Genomic DNA, 14,479 nt, shown 5'->3' with positions numbered 1-14,479 from the left:
TAAAAAAAAAGGAAAAGAAAAAAAAAAGATACTAAAATCGGTTCCAGAACAATCTACATGCATTACCTTCAGAAGTTATGGGAATACAAGTTTATTTTCAAAGTTTAAAAACTTTCAAATGCTTATGAAAGAGCAACTGAGAATGAAAGCCATGCAGAGAAGCAAAGGTACACCAACACGTTGAGTGGCATGAACAGCATGTCATTTCCCACATGACTGAATTTATTAATTTTAAACAAGCGGGTAAGAATAAACATGAGCATAGACAGTAAGAATAAAATAAAATAAAATAAATCAGAGGAAAACAATCAATAAATTCATCACATGCGTAATTGTTGAAGGAAAGAGTTCATCTGGGAATGATGACTCACAGATTCATCAATTCTTGAGCAGCATGTGGATACCGGTTTGCGGAACATGGCTGACGCAGCGAGCTCTGGTCCAGCAGGAATTTGGAATTTGTTCAGGATGCAGTGACAAGTGATATACTCTTCAAGAAAGATACCATGGTATCAACGTCCACCAACTATGGCTAGCAGACGGGATACCCAGTTAAACATCCATCTGAGAGACTCATTCTCATTGATGATCCATCTGATCCGATCCATTTGAGCCCAGAATGAAGCATTTATCCACGTTTGTAGTTGGGGATGAAACCCAGACTAACCAGTGCAAGGGTAAGTGCACTACCTGGACAACTTCCTCTTGGACACTTGCTGAGATGTATTGTAACGAATTTGAGAAGTGTAACGGATTTGAGAAGTGTAACGAATTTGAGAAGTGTAACAATTTTGAGAAAGTGCAACGAATGTGAAAAGTATGGTTTTGTTGTGTGTAACTAACCCTCGTAATGTAAAGAATGGTCGCAGCTCGTCCTCTTAGTTAATTCCATAAACCTACACACAGGACACGATATATCCTTTTAAATAGTTAGTCCCTTATTCTCTGTAGGGTAAGGATGTGTTTCCCACTAGTTTGACTCTTCATTGCACCGAATTAAATAAGAGTAGGCCCTCCGACGCCCCATGGCAGCTTCCAAGTGCCAGGTTTGCCACTTTGCTGCAATTGGCTCTTTAGGCACTTTGCTGCATTTTCCTCTGCCGTCCACTTTGCAGCATTTGACTCCATTACGCACGAGGTAACGCCGAAGAAGAAAGGCGGGTCTCCACCTCGTCATAGAGGGGAGGAGTAAGTCGGCCCCGCTCTTCCAACCCAGAACAAGGGGTTTGGCCTGAGAGGGCGGAGAGAGAACGCTTGGGGGAGGTTCGCCAAGGGTGAAGGGCGGGGCCTATATAACCCGCCGCGGGACGCTCCCCGAGCAGATGAGTACAAGAGATGAGCTTTTACAGAGATGGGTCCAGGAGATGCGCTGGAGACGAGCAGGTGTGACCGAGCCGCCGTGAGACGTGCCGCGATGCAAGAAAAGCGGACCGGGGCAACGCAAGGAGCGCACGAGGCAGCAGTACGGAGAAAGGAACTTCGCCCGCGCAGTTTGGGACCAAAGCTCGGCTTCTTGACGGCGGTGCCTTCTGGCCCGACCGTGTCCAGTACCCGCTGAACCTTCCTTGCCTCTAAAAGCCACCCATCTCCAAGCCATTCCTTCCGGCCTGCATTTCCCCGTGTAAGTGTGATCGTCCGTCTGTCTTTCACGTTGTCCTGGGGTTTATTGATTAAGCTTGTATAGGTAAGCTAATGATTTCACTGTGTCTGCTCCTTCCATTTTCTGTATATAACCAACTGCTCTCTTTGCTTTGGCTTGTGAAAATAATTAATAAAACCTGTTATTCCTCCGTACGTCTTCTTCTTCTTCCTCTTTACATTCGGTCGCTTTAGAGGTTTCCAAATTGAATATCTGTGGCGCGATTTCGGCCAACGTCCAGGAATCGGGTTAGTCGGGGTAACTGTTAGGGCCGCGGAGCCTCCGCTCGGCAAACAACATCGTATCCGCGGTCCCGTAACAGTATATTAGTCAGCAATGTGGCATATAATGCCAGCTGGAAAAGTTGGAGAGGGGGAATGGGAAGCAACTCAAATAATCTTCACAGGGTTCAGTTCCAAGACAATAATAATAATAAAAAAAGATGCGGCCTAAGTAGTGGATTTTGATGCCAAGAGCACTTGCAATATTAAAAAGATAAATTGATGAAATAAGCACAGATTCGGCCCTAATTATGGTCGTTATTGTTATCATTGTTGGTTCTAGATATTACGCTTATTGTGGCTTAAGGGAAAGGGTTATTGTGGTTAAAAGGTTTAAAAGCGCTCCTGGTAAAATGTGGCCGGAAATCCGGATCGTGACCGGAAGAGGTGGAGCGAGGAAGAAGAGGCAGGAGGAGATCGTGAAGAGACGTTTTGGTTGAAGCTCTGGACCGATTGGTGGAGCGTACAGGGCAAGTGGACCCTGCATCCTTGAAAGGAAGTTCGGGCGATAGGAGATATCGCCGGAGTGCTGTGGAGCCTGTGTAGTCGGGTATCCTCATTGAGGTTCCGGAGTATCCGTGCCTCAAAGCCCGGGTTCGAGTGAAAGCCGTCCGCCATCTTCGCCACACGCGCAACCTGCAGTGAACAGGTTTTTGTCGCGTCGGCCGGGCATTATTCCCTGGTGGGTTGCCGGGGACGGCTGTACAAGAAAGGGGCTTTTGAGGATTATACAGAGACTCGTTGATTGAACCGCAAACGTGTACGTCGGAGCGCGTCTTTGGGAGGTTTCCCATTCCACCGCTATTGTGCGGGGTGTGGATCACGTGACCTGTGGGTTGCTTCGATCGTCCACACCTCAATTGATTGTGATCGGACTAGTAGGATCATTATGCAGACTAACCCCAAAAAAATTCCTAGAAAACATTTTATGGTGTTTTTCAGTAATATTGTGGCCAGAGAACAGCATCACAAAAGTAGGCCAAAATATGAGAACCGCAAAGGGTTTAAATATGACGTCAAACAAAATGGCCACCATTTGACCAAAAATCCTAATATCTTCACATTTCTTTTGAAACAAGCAGTACTAGACCACTTTAAAAGTGAAAATTATTCATAAAGCTTATGACCTTAGAAGTCTTGCAGTCAACAGAAGTGTCTCTAAGTTATGTCATGACGTCATGACATGACATGACGTCATGACCTAATTTTTTAATCTGATGGTAAATTCCAATTTATGAAACTGAGATTCACATGAAATTAAATTGAACTAGTTTTTGTCCTGTATATCTGTGTGAGATGGCATCATCAAGTCACCGATGATGCCAAAATGCTCCACACTCTTTTAACACACAGTCTCATACACAAATAAAACCAATGTCCACCTTTTCTTAATTAGTTGGTACCCAGGATGTCATTCCAGGTGAGGAACCATTTCTACTTTACAACCACCACCATGGCCACTACTCTACTACTCACCACCACCATGGCCACTACTCTACTACTCACCACCACCAACTACACACTAGTCACAATATTATCAGTCCTCATTTTCATCTAAAATGGGTGCATGGTTCATATTTTCACAGTTGCCATCCTGGCAAGGTCCACAAGCCCCGGTGCACTCAAGTCCGTACTTCTTACAACGACATCTAAGCGTGTTGCATCCAGCTGAGCAGTTGCAGTGAATCAGTTTTAGCAGGATGTCAGGAGCATGGTTATTGTCCATCATTACTGGTGTGAGTTTGTCCTCTTGAATATTCCCATCAAGAGTCACAATGTTGTGATCCACATTATCTGCGGCAAATAACAGCATCGTGTCGCTTATGGCTGTTTGACCACCTAAAATATCTGGAGCAACTGAAGACGCAGCATTTTCTTCAAATCGCTGAACTTCAGCATATGATGCACAATAACCCATTGCAGAAAGACTGTCTATAAGAAATCTAGATCGAAAGTGGTGGTGCATTTGTGCTGCAAGTCCTAGCTGTAGTGGGGCTATAACTGTCCTTGGACGAACTGCCTGAATGATTGAGTGGCCTATACTTGCTTCTTTCCTCCGAGTGTCCTTTCCGACAAGAAGATTCTGAAGCATGTAACGCAAGCTCCGGGGAACATACTCAAGAGTGGACTCCAGTTTCAGGTCTGTGGCTTTGGGATACTCACTCCTGATAGGCATTATAGCAGTCTTGATATCGCTTTTGATTAACTTCGCCGCAGTTTGTATTATTGCTCTCTTCTGGGCTTCCTCGTCATCCTTGTTTTGCATCTTAAAGTAGTCCCGCAGAATTGTACCTGTTTTTTCTCGAAAAGTCACAATATCATGTAGTCCCGCACCCTCAGCCACAAATATAGAATCCCCGGTGTGTTAATAATTTAGACTTCAAATACTGATTGCCATATGCACTAGAATCACTATCATGCAAGTACTCTTTCATCTTATTGGAAAGGTCTGTAATAGTCAACTGTTCTTCATCATTGTCCTCAAAATAGGCAAGCACTTTCTGAAAAGCTTGGTCCTGGTCATCGTCGGTTGGCCACCCAACTTTCCTTCTCTTATTGCTCCCTGGTCCTGACCTATGCTGTGTTGGAATATCACATAATGTGCGAAAATGTGAGTCACAAGAATGATGGTACATACATTCTGCTGCATGAAGGTCTCCACCAAAGTACTCAACATGTCCCTGGACTGTAAATGCCCAATCATCATTTCGTGATTTAGACATTAAAAGTATCTTGTCCGCAAAGTTGTCTGTTCTAACAAAGCTATAATCATCATAATCAGGACTCCTCTTGCTCGTCACTACTTTATTCCCACAGAATAAGCAGTCTGTTTTGCTATCATAAGGGCCAGTAGAGACACGTGTACTTCTTTTGGCAGCTTGAGCAGAATCTAGTTTACCTTTCTTATGGCTCTCAATGTTTTTTTTGTTTGTGTAATTCAAGCGGCAGGTCTTGTGAACCTTCGTTGCAGCAGCTACGATGATGCTGTCACCTCTCTCGACACTTGCACTGTTGATGCCGTCAGCTCCTTTTTGAGTAATAACAATGCTGTCCTCACTTTCTGAAGCAATTTCCTTTTTGCACAAGACATAGGTTTCTTCACTTGCGTTCATTTTCATGGTCTGAAACACAGAATAAGCTTTGTTTTGACTAGAGTTCTCAATATATGTAGAGTACAATCAATCACCCATGAAAAAGTTAAACAGGTACCTGATCTGACACAGAACAAGTGCACATAGAAAGTCATTTACACTATTGTCTATTGACCTAAACAAGACCAATCCTGATATTAGTCATCCTTCACCTGGCAATGGCCTCTTAATACATACAGTAGTCTATACTCTATGTTATATACACGTCTCAAGAAAAGCACACTTTAATTAGGGTCCGGGGGGGGGGGGGGGGGGTCCACCAGGGGTAAACATGACAGAGTGCACAGCAAGTAACTTGAGAAGTTGCAAGTAACCTGTAGCACATACGGCTACAACATCCATGTAGCACACGATAATGTTTTATCAACAAGTTAACTTTTTATGTTATGCCAGTATAACCTGGAGGCTCCTTGAAGAGAAGGGTTCATACAGTCAAGTCAAGTCATGGCCTTAGCATGCAATGTTCACCAAGTGTTTATCAAGTCAGAAAGTAGAAAACAATGGCCATTGAAAAGTTGTTTTATCTTACCTGTATGATCTTTATTAGCTTAAATACATTGTGTCCTTTTCTATATCATAATGAAACACTTTGATAAGGTAAAATTTGGAGAAATGTGAATCTGATTGGAATATTTTGTCTTATTCTGGAGAAGAAATGTTTATAGATGGCAGCACTACACTTATGAACTGCCTCACCAGGGCAAAATATGCTAATGCACTCATCTGCTTACTGTTTTTCTGGCATGACTGGAGTTTCCTACACAAAATTTAATAGCTAAAATGTCAGTACCATCTTCCATCTTTAATTTCCCACAAAAACTTGAAATAATGAAAAGCTACATCATGACATCATTGATGACGTCATGACATCATTGATGACGTCATTACATCACTTGGGTACATTGGGCAATACTACATAATGATGAATTCGCTGATATACTGGTTTGAAGAGTTTATTTTCACACGTAAATGGGTAAAAACAGCTTACATTTATAAGATATTGATAGGACATGAGCAGATATAAGGCACTTTTTAATAGAGGCTGTCATCTTTTTTGACGTCACATTTAGACCCTTTGCGATAGTCCTATTTCAGCCTACTTTGGTATGTTGTTCTCTGGACCAAATACTACAGGAAAACACCATAAAATGTTTTCTAAGAATTTTTTTGGGCTTTGCCCATTTATTTCATATTTTGACCTAACTAGACATTGATCCATCTATCGCTGGAGCGAATCGACCTCGCCTTGGAGGGGTACAGAGACATTGGGGGAGTACTGTGGGTTTGGGTTAAAGGACGAGATAAGGTGGTACCATCTTAAAAATAGTGATTGTAGGCGAATTGTTATTATTATTTGTGTCGTGATTCCGGTGTGATTATAATATACTAGGGCATGCCCGTACTATATATATATATGTAAAATTATATCCCCCCCCTCTATTTACATGAAATGGTTTGGTCCATTCGCAAAGCCAAAGCGAACGGCTTGCGAGTACGGTGACAATCCCCCCCCCCCCCCCCCCCCCCCCACCCCCCCCCCCCCCCCCCCCCCCCCTCTATTTACATGAAATGGGTTTGGTCCAAAGCGAACGGCTTGCGAGTACGGTGACAATCCCCCCCCCCCCCCCTCTATTTACATGAAATGGTTTGGTCCAAAGCGAACGGCTTGCGAGTACGGTGACAATCCCCCCCTCTATTTACATGAAATGGTTTGGTCCAAAGCGAACGGCTTGCGGAGTTTGGTAAAGAAATCGCCATAGCGTGCACAAACGCGCAGGAAAGCGAAAGAATCGCAAATTAGTTTTAATTAGTTTTAAAACATAGTTGAACGCCAACATAGTTTGCCAACGTGAAATAAATGAATACGCTCTCAAATGTGCCGTCCGAGGCAGAGTCTGTTTGGCACGTTCGGCACACGTGATAGCTCGCTGCTCTCTGATTGGTTGAATCGTTTTTTGGACATAGCTCGGTAACTACTTGTCCGATTAATATGAAACCTTGAAAAGGCACATCCTCGGGTCCCCAGCAATATACCTGGCAAGTTTAAAGTATATCGACCCGTGGTTGTCGAGAAACAGCGGTCACAGACATACAGACATACATACACACAGAGATTACTGGCATTATAGATAGATTATTGTTTGTTCATAACCCTTGGTGTGGTTTCATTATTGATTTGATTGATTTCAACCAAGGATAACATATCTTTCTGCCGGGACCCTCTCGGGGTTCGGAGGTTTACCGAGCCCAGGGGATAGGGGAGGACCCCGTAACAACAGGCAAATCCAAACCTTCGTTCGAATGAGCTCAATACAATTCCAGAAAACAAAGCTTCAAATGCAAGCACACTTTATTAGAAAAACCAGTCATCAGAATAAAACCGCACAATATTCCATAAAAATTAATATGGCTGTGACAAAGTTCTGTTTTCGTTTTCAGAGCAATAAGGCAACACTAAGTTACTGGGAACCTGTAAACCAAAGCAAAATGAAAACCCATTTTAATATATTATCAGTGGCATCTGCTGCAAAATTAGAAAGGTATTTGGCGGAGGATGTGGGAGAAATGAATCGCGTCATGAGCAACCTCAGAGATGCAACGGCTAGGCCTGAACCTCAGCTAAATCAGATGGTAGGGGAACCTTCGGATGTTTGCTTTCAAAGTGCTGCCGATAAGTCTTCGGGTCTGGCATTTGTGCCTGAAATGGAGACGGAACAAGAGGAATAATGCTGTGATGGAGGTTGGAGAAATCGAAGGGAGATTAAAATGTCATGTTTACAAGGAGTGAGGGAGGGGATAGTCAATAGTTGTAAGGCTTTAACCACCTTTTATATTCAAACAGTTTTTAAAAACTTTTTTTCAACTACGAATGTTTGATGGACCCCTCTTGAAGAGACCCTCTGTGGCTAGTCATTAGTTAGCCTCATATTGGGGTGGGGGGGGGGGGGGGGGGGAGGAGGGCCTGCATTCCCTCAAAGCACACTCTCCTGCTGTTCTTCCTCGGGGCAGCTATATTTGCAACAGCCTGGAGCTTTCTATCCCCATGCAACCTCTTTCGCTTGCCCAGTTCGGTATGCATAACGGTTTATGTGTGGGTCCATCGCAAGAGGTTAATTCTTTGTCAAGTTAGCTTAATTGCATTGTGTCTATCCTTATGTCCGGAATTTTGTGGCATCTTGTGTATCAATAAATTAATGAAGTATTTCCAAAGAGACCTGGTGTTTCATTCCCACGTCAAAGTTTTGGTTAAATTGGGATCCCTGGGAGGATTAAATTGGTGATAATTCCAAGTTTGATAACCATGGGAAAAGGAATGACAGCATCCAGTTAGGCATCAATTCATGCAAATTATACACCGCTCGGAGCGTTCTTCAGTTGTGTCATCGGTTCCAGCTAAATAGCTAATACCAAAAGCAAGGACCGTCCACCCAGCAGTATTTAAATCTGGTCAGTGCAAGCAGAGAGCGATTTAAAAGGCACAAGCAAACCATGATACAATTACCTGCCAACACATTGGAATGCAACTCCAGTAACCTTAATACACATATGTCAATGAGATAGTGTAAAATGTGCCAACCTTTTCAAATAAGAAAATATTCGACATGCAAACCAGCTTGTTGTATAAGCTGAGCAGAGCTTAGAAAGCCTAAATCATCGAGTTGGTCCACAATGATCTTTACCTTTTTGTTTTGGGCATGGATATCACCACAAAATTCATGTAACCTTTCGTGAGGCATTTAAATGGGGCGAGAAATTATAACTAATCAGAATCTAAATAAAATAGATTTAACTGCACAAGAGGCAAAACAAAACATTAGCAGGCTCATTTTAAACAGTCAAAGTCTAGCAAAATAACTGCCCACTCCAAAGCAATACCATAAAAATAATAAAGACTACGGCACTCGGCAGAGCATATATATATATATTACTAGCTTGGCTCGGCTCGCTACGCTCGCCTCACCAAGCATCGATACAATTGAAGTTGAAAAAAAAAAAAAAACATCCCCCCAAAAAAAAAAAAAATTGGAAATTTTTCAAAGAAAATACCCTTAGGACATACCGACGGGAGATATGTGCATTCCAGAAGTTTGGTACGATTTCACAAAAGTTTGAGAAAGTAGTTCAGTGACAACCCAGGACAGGACAGACGCTGCACAATATATATATAGATATATATATATATATAGATATACTAGCGGGGTCACCCGTGGGCATCCAATGGGCATGATGTGTGTGACATTTCGACATATTGAGTTAGATGCTGCACCTGCACATTCAGTTATATAAAATGGTTACTGGCAATTGATCACATCCACAAATGATGTAATCCACACAATTTATGTACTTTACATGACGTTAATAGGAATACATGCCCGTGTAGATGGGAAATACAGTTTGTTTGAAATAAATCACAAATATCAGAAGAAAGTTTTTAAAATTTAGAGCGGGGTCACCCGTGGGAATCCCACGGGCATGGATGTGTGTGACGAATTTTAAATATATGTCCACTGTTATTTTAGGCGGTGTATTTTCGTTTATCATCATGGCGCGATTTAAAAATATATATCTCTGGATTTTCCTCTCCAATACCTCCTCACACTTTACACACACACCGGCCCATGTTTACATATACACACACACACACATGTACATCGACACACATGCACACACACACACACACATACACATATGCAAATATGTATACACATATGTATCCACATATACGCACATTATACACATATATACATCTCCCCACACACACACACACACATATATACACACACACATATACACACACACACACACACACACACACACACACACACACACACACACACGTATATATCCCACATGTATATACATGTTTAAAGTGTACGTGCCCTTCCCCCCCTCCCCCGCCCGGCAACGCTGGGTACTTCTGCTGGTAACTAATAAAATAAAAACGAAGAAATATCTCTCGGTAATTTCATGAAACTCGGTGGAATTGGATGAAATTCGCTCGGTGAATTCACTCGGTTTATTCGGTTCGGCTCACTCGGTTTAAAGAAAAAGCGATAATGTCGACATGTTGCCGTCTGTCATGTTGGGCGGTTTACGATACATGTTGGGCGGTGTATGATACATATTGGGCGGTTGTTGGCGGTTGGGTGGTGGGCGGTGATATGGTGTATTTTTAAAAACATATCTCTGCATTTTCCCGCGTTGCTGACACCGAGTCCAAAACCATCGATAAAAATGAAATCAGATGGTGAGTTAGATTGGAGATAAAGGCATGAGAGAGACTCAATGGCCTTGAAGTTACAGGCCTTTGAGAATTCATTTCGTTCTATAAACGGCAACTTTCATCGGATTTTCTTCCCGTTTTTTTTCAACCGAGTCTAAAACTATGTTAGCGACTGTGAAAAATAAAATGATATATCGAATTTGATTTGAAATAAAACTGGGAGAGAGAGCAAGACACCACGGGCCGACAAAATAGGCCTCAAAGCTATGCGAGTTAATAAAATGGTGGATATTTGTTTATATGAAGCGAAGCCTCTCCCAGAATGGGTGGAGCTACTCTGCAAACCGAGTAAGCCACACCCCGGACAGACACCCAACAGACAGACAGAATCATCTACGGCTATTATAATATATACTAGCGGGGTCACCCGTGGGAATCCCACGGGCATGGATGTGTGTGACATTTCGACATATTGAGTTATATGCTGCACATTCATTTTTACAAAATGGTTACTGGCAAGTCATCAGATCCAGAAATGGTGCGAATTTAGTTATTTCACATAATATGTGACCCCTCACTCCTCTCCACCTGACACTCTCCTGTCTCCACCTGACACTCTCCTGTCTCCACCTGACACTCTCCTCTCTCCACCTAGCACTCCTCTCCTCTCCAAACCCTCACATCCCTCTCCTTTCCAATCCCTCACCTCTCCAATCCCTCACACTCCTCTCCTCTCCAATCCTTCACACGCCTCTCCAATCGCGCCTCACACTCCTCTCCAATCGCGCCTCACACTCCTCTCCAATCGCGCCTCACACTCCTCTCCAATCGCGCCTCACACTCCTCTCCAATCGTGCCTCACACTCCCCTCCAATCACTCCTCTCCAATCGTGCCTCACACTCCTCTCCAATCACGCCTCACACTCCTCTCCAATCGTGCCTCACACTCCTCTCCAATCGCGCCTCACACTCCTCTCCAATCGCGCCTCACTCGCCTCTCCAATCGGCTTTCCCCGTCTCGTTTCTCTCCTTTTTCTCCCGTCTCGTTCTTTTTCTTGCTCCAAATCGGCCCGTCGGAATCGGAAATCGGCCCGTCTCGCCCGTCGGAATCGGAAATCGGCCCGTCTTGCTTTTGTGCTTGTGCGTAAATAAATTGTGTTCATGACACCATTTCTGGTGTTGGGCTAGCGGCTAGGGTGCCGGCTTAGGATCCTGGGTTCGAATCTCGGTCGATCGCCGAATTAATGCCAGGGGGGTTGACTCAGCCTGTCATCCTTCCGAGGTCGGCTAATTGAGTACCAGTTCACTGGTAATTCCCTGTTTGTCGTTGAAGGCGGCAAAAAGGGTTGGCGTCAGGAAGGGCATCCGGCCGTAAAACATTGCTTCAAAAAGGGGACAAAAAAACAACAACTACCACGGTCCCCGAAAAGGCCAACCCCCGCTTTGCGGGGAAAAATGGCCTCTAAACGGTGGTTTTTACACCATTTCTGGATCTGATGACTTGCCAGTAACCATTTTGTAAAAATGAATGTGCAGCATCTAACTCAATATGTCGAAATGTCACACACATCCATGCCCGTGGGATTCCCACGGGTGACCCCGCAAGTTTGCATTGACGTTCGTCGATGGACTCGTTCGCCCGTCTCATTCGTTTTCTTGCTGCATCCTGTTCAAGTCTGCGTTCTTCATCGATCGTCTCATTCATTTTGGAAATAGAAGTTTCCACGCAGCGCATGAATTGTCACGATCCTCAAGAGGAATTTGTCTCGTAATCATCAAATGATAAATGGCAAGTAAATTATATTGTGTAAAATTAAAGATTTCAAATAAACCTATTTAAAGTGTATTCGCACATAACTAATTTAAAAAAACGAAGAAATATCTCTCGGTAATTTCCTGAAACATATTTTACTTCCGGCTAATAATGTTGAATTAAATAAAAACGAAGAAATATATGTCGGCATCATTGTTGACGTTTTTGTGACGACTGTCATCAAACGAAAAAGTAATATATCTTAACGGAAAAGCAAAAGCGAATTTTTAATATATATCGACACGTTGCCGTCGGTGTCATGTTGGGCGGTGTATGATACACCATGACGCGATTTTTAAAAATATATCTCTGCATTTTCCCGCGTGTGTGGAATGTTCTCAATTATTGCTGACACCGAGTCCAAAACCATCGATAAAAATGAAATCATATGGTGAGTTAGATTGGAGATAAAGGCGTGAGAGAGACTCAATGGCCTTGAAGTTGAAGTTACAGGCGTTTGAGAATTCATTTCGTTCTATAAACGGCAACTTTCATTGGATTTCCTTCCCGTTTTTTTTCAACCGAGTCGAAAACTATGTTAGCGACTGTGAAAAATGAAATGATATATCGAATTTTTAATATGTATCGACACGTTGCCGTCGGTGTCATGTTAGGCGGTGTATGATACACCATGACGCGATTTTAAAAAATATATCTGCATTTTCCCGCGTGTGTGGAATGTTCTCAATTATTGCTGACACCGACTCTAAAACCATCGATAAAAATGAAATCATATGGTGAGTTAGATTGGAGATAAAGGCGTGAGAGAGACTCAATGGCCTTGAAGTTACAGGCATTTGAGAATTCATTTCGTTCTATAAACGGCAACTTTCATCGGATTTTCTTCTCGTTTTTTTTCAACCGAGTCTAAAACTATGTTAGCGACTGTGAAAAATGAAGTGATATATCGAATTTAAAATAGATATCGACACATTGCCGTCGGTGTCATGTTGGGCGGTGTATGATACACCATGACGTGATTTTAAAAAATATATCTCTGCATTTTCCCGCGTGTGTGGAATGTTTGTGGAAAATTAAAGATTTCAAATAAACCTATTTAAAGTGTATGCGCACATAACTAATAAAAAAAACGAAGAAATATCTCGGTAATTTCCTGAAACATATTTTACTTCCGGCTAATATGTTGAATGAAATAAAAACGAAGAAATATATGTCGGCATCATTGTTGACGTTTTTGTGACGACTATCATCAAACGAAATAGTAATATATCATAACGGAAAAGCAAAAGCGAATTTTTAATATATATCGACACATTGCCGGCGGTGTCATGTTGGGCGGTGTATGATACACCATGACGCGATTTTAAAAAATATATCTCTGCATTTTCCCGCGTGTGTGGATTGTTCTCAATTATTGCTGACACCGAGTCTAAAAGTAAAACCATCGATAAAAATGAAATCATATGGTGAGTTAGATAAAGTTAGATAAAGGCGTGAGAGAGACTCAATGGCCTTGAAGTTACAGGCCTTTGAGAATTCATTTCGTTCTATAAACGGCAACTTTCATCGGATTTTCTTCCCGTTTTTTTTCAACCGAGTCTAAAACTATGTTAGCGACTGTGAAAAATGAAATGATTTATCGAATTTGATTTGAAATAAAACTGGGGGAGAGCAAGACACCACGGGCCTACAAAACAGGACTCAAAGCTATGCGAGTTAATAAAATGGTGGATATTTGTTTATAGCCACTCCCAGAATGGGTGGAGCTATGGGTGGAGCTACTCTGCAAACCGAGTAAGCCACACCCCGGACAGACACCCAACAGATAGACAGACAGACAGACAGAATCATCTACGGCTATTATAATATAGATATATACACAAAGAATTAAGTTAAGCACCCCTACACAACGAATTAAGGTAAGCACCCCCTAATATATATTCTTTGTGTATATGTATACATTGGCATATATTCTAAGGTATGTGAGATCAAATAATGATTGGTATGACATTAGCAATTATCCATTGATGAAAGTGAGTGATCAAAGTGAAAAAAAGTGATTGGTTGAGTCAGTGATCCGATCACGTGGGTCCTACACACGTTATTGACGCAAAGATCGCTAGAGGTCTTCTCAGAACAATGACTGTACGTTAGAAAACATAAACGTCATCCACACTGTCCGTGATGGACCTATAGCTCCATACTTAAATTGAGGTGAAAATATTCCTAAAATTCCCAAAAAATTTCACCTTAAATTATTCAGAATAAAATATTGAAAACGGCATGATTGTTATGTTTTTATGTGACCATAATATCACTTCTCCAGAAAATATAGCAATATCATGGGTATATTACACTGTTTTGACGACAACAAACTTGTAATGTGCGAGGTTGTAAAAAAACGGGGGG

General features: G+C 42.3%; 1 protein-coding gene across 13 annotated transcripts in view; it reads right to left on the bottom strand.

The window, feature by feature from the left end:
- ZNF706 (zinc finger protein 706) overlaps window positions 1-14,479 on the bottom strand; it is a 186,352-nt gene that overhangs the window by 27,937 nt on the left and 143,936 nt on the right. For 11 of the 13 annotated variants that reach the window (XR_013622641.1, XR_013622642.1, XM_078773080.1 and 8 more), the window contains one exon: window positions 7,405-7,770. The exons of 1 other annotated variant lie outside the window; for it this stretch is intronic. Coding sequence is in view for 10 of the 12 variants with exons in the window: in XM_078773080.1 (XP_078629206.1) it covers window positions 7,675-7,770 (96 nt within the window). In the remaining 2 variants the exon portion in view is untranslated. Of the gene's footprint in view, window positions 1-185; window positions 5,043-7,404; window positions 7,771-14,479 lie in introns of those variants that run through there. One more of the 13 variants, XM_068108465.2, reaches the window with a different exon arrangement.

Source organism: Myxine glutinosa, chromosome 2 (assembly GCF_964187855.1).
Source record: "Myxine glutinosa chromosome 2, kmMyxGlut1.1, whole genome shotgun sequence".
NCBI lineage: Eukaryota > Metazoa > Chordata > Myxini > Myxiniformes > Myxinidae > Myxine > Myxine glutinosa.
Note: the sequence above shows the minus strand (reverse complement) of the source record. Positions and strands in the feature narration are given on the sequence as shown.